Below are 9,660 nucleotides of genomic sequence, written 5' to 3'. Positions count from 1 at the left end.
GTGAATTTTACAAATTTGCCCTTTTTTTTGCCTTCATATATAATGTGTGTAACGTATAATGTATATTAAAAATTATATAGCGATTTGAATTTGGCATTCAGCGTTCTGAATTCTGAAGTTCAAACTCTGAATTCTGGCCATTGCCCTCCTTAATGTTGGCCGAGGCCAACCTGTCCTTATCTTAGACGGACCGACATTGTTGACACGTGAAACGCCCCCTTCAGTTCCCCCGCCCGGCGTAGGTTTAGAGCCAAGATGGCCGCTGGCAGAGCGCGGCCCTGTGCTCAGCGTCGGGGTTATTCTTCCTCCTCCTCCTCCTCCTCCTCAGTGTCGGCGCTGCGGCCGGCCTGCCAGCAGGTGTACAACCTGTTCCACCCGGCGGACCCCTCGGCCTCGCGCCTGGAGCCCCTGCTGGGGAAACGCTTCCACCTGCTGCCCCCCTTCTCCGTCCCCCGCTACCAGCGCTTCCCCCTGGGGGACGGGCACTCCGCCCTGCTGGGTAAGACACACACACACGCACGCACGCACGCACGCACGCACGCACGCACGCACGCACGCACACACACACACACACACACACACACACACACACACACACACACTCTCTGCCCTGCTGGGTGAGACACACACACACACACACACACACACACACACACACACACACACACACACACATCCACATGGACACAGACACAGACACACACCACACACACACACACACACACACACACACACACACACACACACACACACACACACACACACACACACACACACACACACACTCACTCTGCCCTGCTGGTTGAGACACTAACACACACAGACACGCTGCCCTGCGTGAGGTGTCTCTAACATGCGTGTGTATGGCTGTGGTGTATGTCTCCTCCCCCTCCCCCTGCCAGTGGAGACCATGCAGTGTAACCCCCACCTGCTGGTGGAGCCCGGCGGGGGAGGGGGCCTCCGCTACCCAGAAGGCACCGTCACAGAGACCTCCATCCCAGTACCGGTGCTCAACTGGCAGGCGGCGCAGCCCACCGTGGACGGTGGGGCTCTGTTCTACCGGCTCACTCCTGTCTGGGTTTAATTGGCCTTCTTCCCCTGGAGGCCATTTTGGTCCTGAACCCTAGCAGGGTGATGAACGGCTCCATCGCCCTGCTAGGGTTCAGAACCAAGGTCGAATCAAGATGGCAGCTAGGTGGATGTTTATATCCTTATCTCTTTGTGTGGGAAATATAGTCTCATTTTTATCGTACAACCTTTGAATACTAACTTTGTGTGATTTCGAACCATAATTTACATTTAAAATTTAGCGGTTGCTTATATTATAAGCGATAAAAAGCACAATCAAAGCACACATCTTCAAAATAACAACAAAGAACTCAGACACTCACAATGACATAAACAATTCAAGTACTGCAACAACCCAATTCAGTAGAAACAGGACAGTTGCAGCGAGGCAGTATTTACTAACCCCCCTCCTCCTGCTTTACCCCCCCCCCTCCCTCCTCAGCCGACGCCCTTGTCCACTCCCACTGCGGCGGTCTGCTGGTGGACGGCCTGTACCCCACGTCGCCCCTGGCCGGAGCCCCCCACCTCCGGGGCCACCGGCGGGCCAGCGAGGCCAGCCTGGCTAGCCAGGTGTCGGGCATGGCCGACTCCTACACCGCCTCCAACATCGCCACCAGTACGTTGATCCAGTCACCCCCCCTCCCGGTCTGCAGACAGGCAGGCTGTTGTGTCGTAGGAGAATGAGTGTGGACGGTTCAGGTTTATTTTAACTAGAGTTGGTAAGAGTTGTACTGCTAAATCAGCTTTAACATACAAGGTATTTGCTGTAGTGTATTGGTTGCAGAAATGGATCCAGAGAAAACAACAAATCCCACCGTTAATAGAGCACCCAGCCGCAGCCAGCAGCGCTCATTAACGGCAATTGAATGCTTGAACTCCAGACATCCTGCAGTTCAATACAATTACGGATTGAACATGTGTGTCGTCCAAAGTTCAGCAGGCTTAAGTCCTGGGGGAGAGGGATAGGGGAGGGTGGGGGGGATGTGACAGCCGGTGTTAAACTATGATCTTTCCCCCCTCCCCGCCTCTTTAAATACCGCCCCGCTCCTCCTCTCAGCACCCACACTGGAAGTCAGCCGCAGTCCCAGTAAGCGACTGGGCCTGCTGTCCCAACTGGCCCTGCCCTACCACAAACTGCTCTCTCGGACCCCCTCGCTCCGCTCGCCCAAGAGGGTCCGACCCCGCGGGGCGGAGTCCGACCCAGTGACCCCTGACCTTGCCGACGTCACCTGGCCCGTCACAGAAGTGCTGCTAGGCTCCTCCCCCCCGTCGCCGCGGGCGATGCGTTGTATAGAGCAAGGTACCCCCACTGAAGGAGACCGTGGGAGGAAGTGACTGCTGGGAAGCAGGATGGTTCCCTGTCCCCTGGTTTCCTTCACGTCCTCCCTGTCTCTCCGTGTTCCCCTGGTGTGTTCCCCTTCGTCAGATTCTTCCCCTTAGAGTTAGAGTTTACGACACCCGTCAGACTTCCCGTTCAGCTTTTTAACGGCCGGTATTTTACCAGAAGGTGTGATGATGATCAGCGTTGCCAGATTGGGCCCGATTTCCTGTATTAAAGCCCGGGTTGGCAGATTTGGCGGGAAATCTGGCCCAATCTGGCAACGTTGATAACGATTAGTGATGTCCAGCCATTTCTAAACAGACCCCTTTACTGACATAAGTGGGAGAGTCCATTCAGATGACTGACTGGATAGCTCAGCCTAGCAGGTTGGTACAGTCTAAGCGGGTAGGCTGGTAGTCTATCCGTTTTTTGATCACACCGGGTGGTAAAATAGGGGGCCTTTAATATACTGTCCTCTCCTGCTCTGTAGATTGGTCGTCTTCTCGACAACCTCGGATAACCTCTGCTCCTTCTCCCCTCTGTATCTGTGAGAAACAAAGGGGAACTTGTTGAAAGCTGTTGGCTGGTACTCTTCTCCTGTGTTTTAGGGCAGTTGGTCGAGTGTCTGTGGCCCTTGTTTCTGCGATGTGTTTGGACTAGCCCTGATTCGGAAAGTTGAATCGGGGCCCGAGGCCATCAGTGAGAGAAACCACTCCGATTGGCTGTTCGGCTTAAGCCAATCGGAAGTTAGCAAAAAACCTCGTCAAGAGGGCACGCACAAAAAAGAGTTTTTGTTTTTTAGTACAACTCAGTAAAATATACGAAATATCAAAACAGACTACTGCCACCTGCTGGGAGGGAGATGTATATCCTCTCAGCTCAGCGCAGAACGTACTGTGCTGGTCGGGCCGTTGGCTTTGGTTCCGGCGGTGGCAGCGAGTGCGACCTGTCTGCCAAGCCCCAGGCGACACGAGGCAACGCAACAGTGGGCCTTCATCGTGGCCGGTTCTGTGCCGTTGGCTTGGTGTGTCAGGGCCTTTAGATGACCAGCTGGACCTTTCAACCGGGCTTCAATGGAACCTAGAGAACATTAGATGATAGAGATTAGAGATGGGGCCGATCTCTCTCTCTCTCTCTCTCTCTCTCTCACTCTCACTCTCACTCTCACTCTCTCTCTCTCTCTCTCTCTCCCACACAAACACACGTTCTCTCTGCCTCCGTTCAGAGATACGATACAGAGATGATGAGAAGGGGATGGAAACAAAACCAGATATCTTTCAACAATTTATTTCTTATCTTTCTTTTCCGGACCCTTTTCCTCTCGCTGTCTCTCCCATTTCCTCTCCATATTGCTCCCCCTTTCTTTGTCGTTCTCTCTCCGGTCTCATCTTTGCAGAGTTTTTTCTCCTTCTCTGTATCTATTCTCTCTCACTCTATATTTACCCCCCACCCTCAATCTCCTCCCTCCAATCTCCCTCTTTCTCTCACCCCCTCTTTGTAAATCCCTCTCTCCCACTTTCTCTTCCTCCCCTTTCTATTTTCGTCTCTCTTTCTCCCTTATTCTCCATCATTATTCCCTATATTAACACTTTCTCCCCTTCCCTCTCTCTCTCCCCCCCTTTCTCCCGCCTCTCTCTCTCTCTCTCTCTCCCTCTCTCTCTCTCTCTCTCTCTCTCTCTCTCTCTCTCTCTCTCTCTCTCTCTCTCTCTCTCTCTCTCTCTCTCTCTCTCTCTCTCTCTCTCTCTCTCTCTCTCTCCCTCTCTCTCCCCCCCCTCTCTCTCTAGTCGCATCCCACTGGTGGGGCTCCAAGAGGATGGACTTTGCTCTCTACTGTCCCGACGCGCTGACTGCATTCCCCACTGTGGCGCTGCCTCACCTCTTCCACGCCTCCTACTGGGAGTCCACCGACGTGGTGGCCTTCATCCTGCGACAGGTGCGGACCGCCCGCCGCAACCACGACAACACAGACACCCCCCTCCTCCCCCTGCCCCATTTTTACCTCTACATTTGGTTAACATTTACGTTTAACATTTAGTCATCTCGAATTTACATTGAGTCATTTATCGTTTTTTTATCATCATTTATATATTTACTATTTTACATTTAAATTATTATTATTATTATTATTATTATTATTATTATTATTATTATTATTATTATTATTATTTTCCCATTGACTTTGTATTAGTTCATAATAACTGGTTCTCAGTGATACAAGCTCTTCCCCAAAATGGTTTCATATCACTCCTTGTTTGTGATGGTTTGTGGTGATTTGGTTGTCCAGGTGATGAGGCATGAGAACGCCAGCATTCTGGAGCTGGACGGAAAAGAGGTGTCAGAGTTCACACCCTCTAAACCCCGGGAGAAGTGGATTCGCAAGAGGACCCAGGTCAAAATTAGGGTACGGAAAAACACCTCGTCTTCCTTTCTCAACGCAACCTTAAAATGTTTATCAAGAACATGTAAAATCAAGAGCTGATAGTTTAGGAGTACATTTTGTTGAATTTATGGTTGAACAAATTATAATGATTTTAATTAATTTAATACATTTTACATTTCTGTGTAATTAAATGGTCAATTTTTCTTGTAATAGGAAACACTAGCTTAACTATATTAACTGTGACACATTTCACAGAAGTGAAATGTGACACAGGATGCGATTTGCATGTACGTTTATGCAAACAACCTTTTACTTTCTATAAAAATAGCGGAAATAGTGTTGTTCTAAAGCACCTAACAAGTCAAGGTTAAGGGTTTAGAACCCAGGGCAGCCTTCTCCCATATATGACTGACCGTTAGTGAAGCAATAACCAATGATGGCTGTGTTTGTTGTCCATTCAGAATGTCACGGCCAACCATCGCGTGTGTGACGCAGTGTTCTCTGAGGACGCCCCCCAGCTGGTGACCGGTCGCTTCATGTACGGCCCTCTGGATATGGTCACCCTCACTGGGGAGAAGGTAGTCATCCAGCCCCCCTAGCACCAGCTAGTCGCCCATGGTTTACTCCAAATGTCCAAACATGACCTACATGAAAGCATTGTTTATTTAGCAGTTCTCTCTCTGTTGAATTCAAAAAGTAGCTTCTTTTGTTTTTCTATATTGAAAAATAAAATCATTCTTTGGGAGTTCCCCCATCTTGTTGCCATCACTAAAAGATTTGTTGGTTGGGATATTTTGTCCCTTCTGTCTTTAGATTGACATCCACATCATGACCCAGCCCCCCTCTGGGGAGTGGGTGTTCTTCGACACGCAGCTGACCAGCAGTAGCGGCAGGATCTCCTACACCATCCCCGACAGCAAGAGGCTCAGCACCGGGGTCTACCCCGTCAAGATGGTGGCCCGGTGAGCACCGTCAGCCCCCGTCTCATGACAGCCTTCTGCTGCTCTCCACAAACGACTCCCTCCTCCTATTCTAACTCCAGGACTCTCTACTCGCTTAAAAAATGGGTCTTTCCTTTTTTTCTTCCTCCTCCGTTTCACTGTCATCGCCTCTCTCTTTTCCAATATTCACTCTCATCATTCTCCCATCTCCCTCAACCTCTCTATCGCGCTCTATATTTATCTCCCCCGGTCTACTAACCATCTCTTTGCAGCCTCCAATTTCTGATTCTGACTCTGCACTTTATCCGTCTGTCGCCTCTTCATTATTGTGTGTGTCTGTGTCAGTCTGTATGTGTGTGTGTGGGTGTGGGTGTGTGTGTCTGTGTGTGTGTGTGTTTGTGTGTGTAGGTGTGTGTGTGTGTGTCTGTGTTTGTGTATTTCTGTTCGGGTGTGTATGTGTATCAGTGTGTGTGTGTGCGTGTGTGTGTGTATCTGTGTATGAATGTGTGTGCATCTGTATGTATGTGTGTCTGCGTGTGTGTGTGTGTGTGTGTGTGTGTGTGTGTGTGTGTGTGTGTGTGTGTGTGTGTGTGTGTGTGTGTGTGTGTGTGTGTGTGTGTGTGTGTGTGCCCGTTCCAGGGGGGACCATCCGTCCAGAGACAGCTACCTGAGCGTGCTTCCCCAGGGGACAGTGTGTGTACAGTATCTTCATGTATGTGTGTGTGTGTGTGCTCGTTCCAGGGGGGACCATACGTCGGCAGACAGCTACCTGACGGTGCTGCCCCAGGGGACAGAGTTCGTGGTGTTCAGCATCGACGGCTCCTTCGCCGCCAGCGTGTCCATCATGGGCAGCGACCCCAAGGTGCGCGCCGGGGCTGTGGACGTGGTGAGGTAAGAACCCACGGGGAAAATACTAATGCCTGCCACGCACACTCACGCATGCAAAGACACACACGCACACCACATTTTTACATTTACATTTAGGGCATTTGGCGGATGCTTTCATCCAAAGCGACTTACTTACTTACTTTTGTGTTGTGCACATTTGTCACAACATGGCTTTATGTATGTGGCTGCAAGCCCTAGTTATCTGCTGATCAATTCATCTATTGATTAATTTGTCTAGTGAGCAATTCCTCTATTCTTATTGTGATCTATTCATTTATTGATCAATTCATCTCGTAATCAACCAATTTGTACCTTATTTATAGTTTACCTTAAAAACGATCTCAAAATCACACACTTTTCTCTCCAAGATAAGATTAAGATGTTTTGTCTAACCTAACTGTAAATGTTTACAAAATACACCCAGTGCACGGTACACACTGCAGTTCTCCGCTCTAGATTAGGAGCTAGTCCATCTCAAAGCATAGCACTACCTCCCCGCTCTGATCTGGTCCTCTCGCTGTGCCCAGGCACTGGCAGGACCTGGGCTACCTGATCGTGTACGTGACGGGGCGTCCCGACATGCAGAAGCAGAGGGTGGTGGCGTGGCTGTCCCAGCACAACTTCCCCCACGGCATCGTGTCCTTCTGCGAGGGGCTGGTCCACGACCCGCTGCGCCACAAGGGCAACTTCCTCAAGTCCCTCATCTGTGAGGTACTTATGGCCGGTGGTGTAGGACTGAATGTAGACATTGCCAGTGTCCGAATTAGAACGGGAGGAAAGAGCTGTGCTGCCGGGTAAGTTTGCACATACAAGGAATTTCTTTCTGATGCATGGTTGTAGTTAGGGCTATACATGTGTTTGTAGGAGCCATGCAGTATATGGTTTACCGTAGCGTAATTTTACGAGCATTTTGCTGGTACGGATGTCAAGGCGTATGTGGATGGGAAGAGTATTAGGTAGGTTTCAATCACAAAATGCGCATCCGTTCATGTGTATTTTGTGAAAGAAACACAATATATATAATAAAACCTAGCCATGCTTTGTCTAAATGGATTTCTTACTGTGTGTACAATAGGTGTGTTGCCACTTTTCCTCCATATTGCCACCACAGACGTACTGGAAAACCTCTACAGCGTATAAACCGTATCTGTGTCTCTTGGTGCAGGCCCATATGAAGATCTTTGCGGCGTACGGCTCCACCAAAGACATCTCGGTGTACTCCTCTATCGGCCTCTCTCCATCACATATCTACATCGTTGGACGAGCCACCAAGAAGATGCTCAGCCAGTGTCAGGTATGTCCCCCACCGCCATCTGCTTAGTGTGGAACATCTCCATATACTCCTTACTGGGGCCTCTGTTAATAAAGGGATATGCCTGAGATATTGGTAAATTGACGTATGCCGGTCTTACCCCGTTTAAGTCCAAATTCATCATTGTGCGTCCGGAATGGGATTTTCCATTAGTTCAACACTCACATAATTCAAGTTAAGTTTATTAACAAATGATTGAACAAATGAAAGAAACACTGTATTCATTCATGAACCAATGTGTACATGAATAGTGAACGAATCGAGCAGATGAACTCATGATTGGAACAAATTCAAGAATCACTCAACCTACGACTCGATTCATGGACCAACGAGTATATGAAGACAAGAATGGACAAATGAATGATTAATGGCCGTTCAAGGCCCCTTGTACAGTCACTTAAACCACTCCTCCACCCCCCCCCAGTTCATCCCGGACGGCTACGCCAGCCACCTGGCCCAGCTGGAGTACAACCAGCGGTCGCGGCCCGCCAAGTCCGCCAGCGCCCGCATGGTCCTCCGCAAGGGCAGCTTCGGCCTGGGCGCGGCCGGCGGCGACTTCCTCCGCAAGCGCAACCACGTGTTCCGCACGCTCTCCTCCCAGCCCGGGGGGGGGGCGGCGGCGGGCGGGGCCGGGGGAGGCGGCGGCGGCGGCGGCGGCGGCGCCGCCTCCTCCGGTCCCGTCGCCGCGACGATCGGCGCCACGCTGGGGCGGACGGAGCGCACGCAGAGCCAGTGCGAGATGGACCGCGGCACGCCGTCGGCGGTGGCCAGCACGGCCCAGCGCAGCATGAGCATCGCGGCGGGCTGCTGGGGCCGCAGCGGGAGCACCAGGGAGGGCAGCAGCGGACTGCTCAGCCCCAAGTGAGGGCCTCCGGACTGGGGGGGGGGGGGGGGGGGGGGGGGGGTGTTTGTGTGTGTGCGTGCATATGGCATGGTGAAGGATCAGTCACACCTTACTATGCACGCTTTGCTGTACCGAAGTAGGATGGTTGATGGACCGGCAGAAAAGGACTTGTGTTTGGATGATTTAAGAATAGGTAGGGGTGTGTGTGTGTGTGTGTGTGTGTGTGTGTGTGTGTGTGTGTGTGTGTGTGTGTGTGTGTGTGTGTGTGTGTGTGTGTGTGTGTGTGTGTGTGTGTGTGTGTGTGTGTGTGCGAGAGAGTGAATATGCTTGGTACGGGGAGCGGAAGATTAGACTGAGACACAGTACTGTAGTAACAAGTAGGAGGGACAATGGACAGGTAGAAGATGACATTTGATTGGATGATCACAGGGTTAGTTGGGGGGCGGGGTTGTGTATGTTGAGGGGGGGGGGGGGGGGGGGGGAAACAGGGGCGGGGTTTGAGGATCCAATGGAATATCATTTGGGCTGCATTCATGTGAACACAACATGTGAATTCTGTTTATATCCAAAAGCAGACAAAAGGGGGCAGGATACCCTAGGGGTTCTGGGATCGATCCTCAACGTCTTTGAGCTAGAAGCACCTCAACCCTGACCTGTATCTAAACAGGAGTCGCTTTGGATACAACCATCTCCTGAATAAGTTAAACATAAAGAGACGCTGGCGCTATCTGAACACAGAACACGTGTATTAAAAGTGCTCACGTCAATACAGCCTTTAAACGTGAAGTAGCGGAACAGACCGGAAGATTCAAGAAGAGAAAGCGTGTGCAATTTTAAGGTCATAATGAAACCAGTAGAAAACATAGAGATGATTCCTCTGTAGCAAAAGCACTCAGTAATCCCTTC

General features: G+C 50.7%; 1 protein-coding gene across 5 annotated transcripts in view; it reads left to right on the top strand.

Moving 5' to 3' along the window:
- The window catches only part of pitpnm2 (phosphatidylinositol transfer protein, membrane-associated 2), a 40,012-nt gene extending 31,201 nt beyond the window's left edge, over positions 1-8,811 (top strand). For 4 of the 5 annotated variants that reach the window (XM_030341426.1, XM_030341424.1, XM_030341427.1 and 1 more), the window contains 12 exons: positions 329-499; positions 903-1,043; positions 1,511-1,684; positions 2,126-2,368; positions 4,174-4,322; positions 4,674-4,790; positions 5,231-5,347; positions 5,583-5,731; positions 6,452-6,601; positions 7,126-7,309; positions 7,764-7,892; positions 8,335-8,811. In XM_030341426.1, the coding sequence (XP_030197286.1) occupies positions 329-499; positions 903-1,043; positions 1,511-1,684; positions 2,126-2,368; positions 4,174-4,322; positions 4,674-4,790; positions 5,231-5,347; positions 5,583-5,731; positions 6,452-6,601; positions 7,126-7,309; positions 7,764-7,892; positions 8,335-8,775 (2,165 nt within the window). In that variant the 3' untranslated portion in view covers positions 8,776-8,811. The remainder of the gene's footprint in view (positions 1-328; positions 500-902; positions 1,044-1,510; positions 1,685-2,125; positions 2,369-4,173; positions 4,323-4,673; positions 4,791-5,230; positions 5,348-5,582; positions 5,732-6,451; positions 6,602-7,125; positions 7,310-7,763; positions 7,893-8,334) is intronic. The other variant, XM_030341428.1, reaches the window with a different exon arrangement.
- Positions 8,812-9,660: the final 849 nt, after the last annotated feature.

This window comes from Gadus morhua, chromosome 19, assembly GCF_902167405.1.
Source record: "Gadus morhua chromosome 19, gadMor3.0, whole genome shotgun sequence".
Lineage (NCBI taxonomy): Eukaryota > Metazoa > Chordata > Actinopteri > Gadiformes > Gadidae > Gadus > Gadus morhua.
This window is presented reverse-complemented; position numbering and strand designations above follow the sequence as displayed.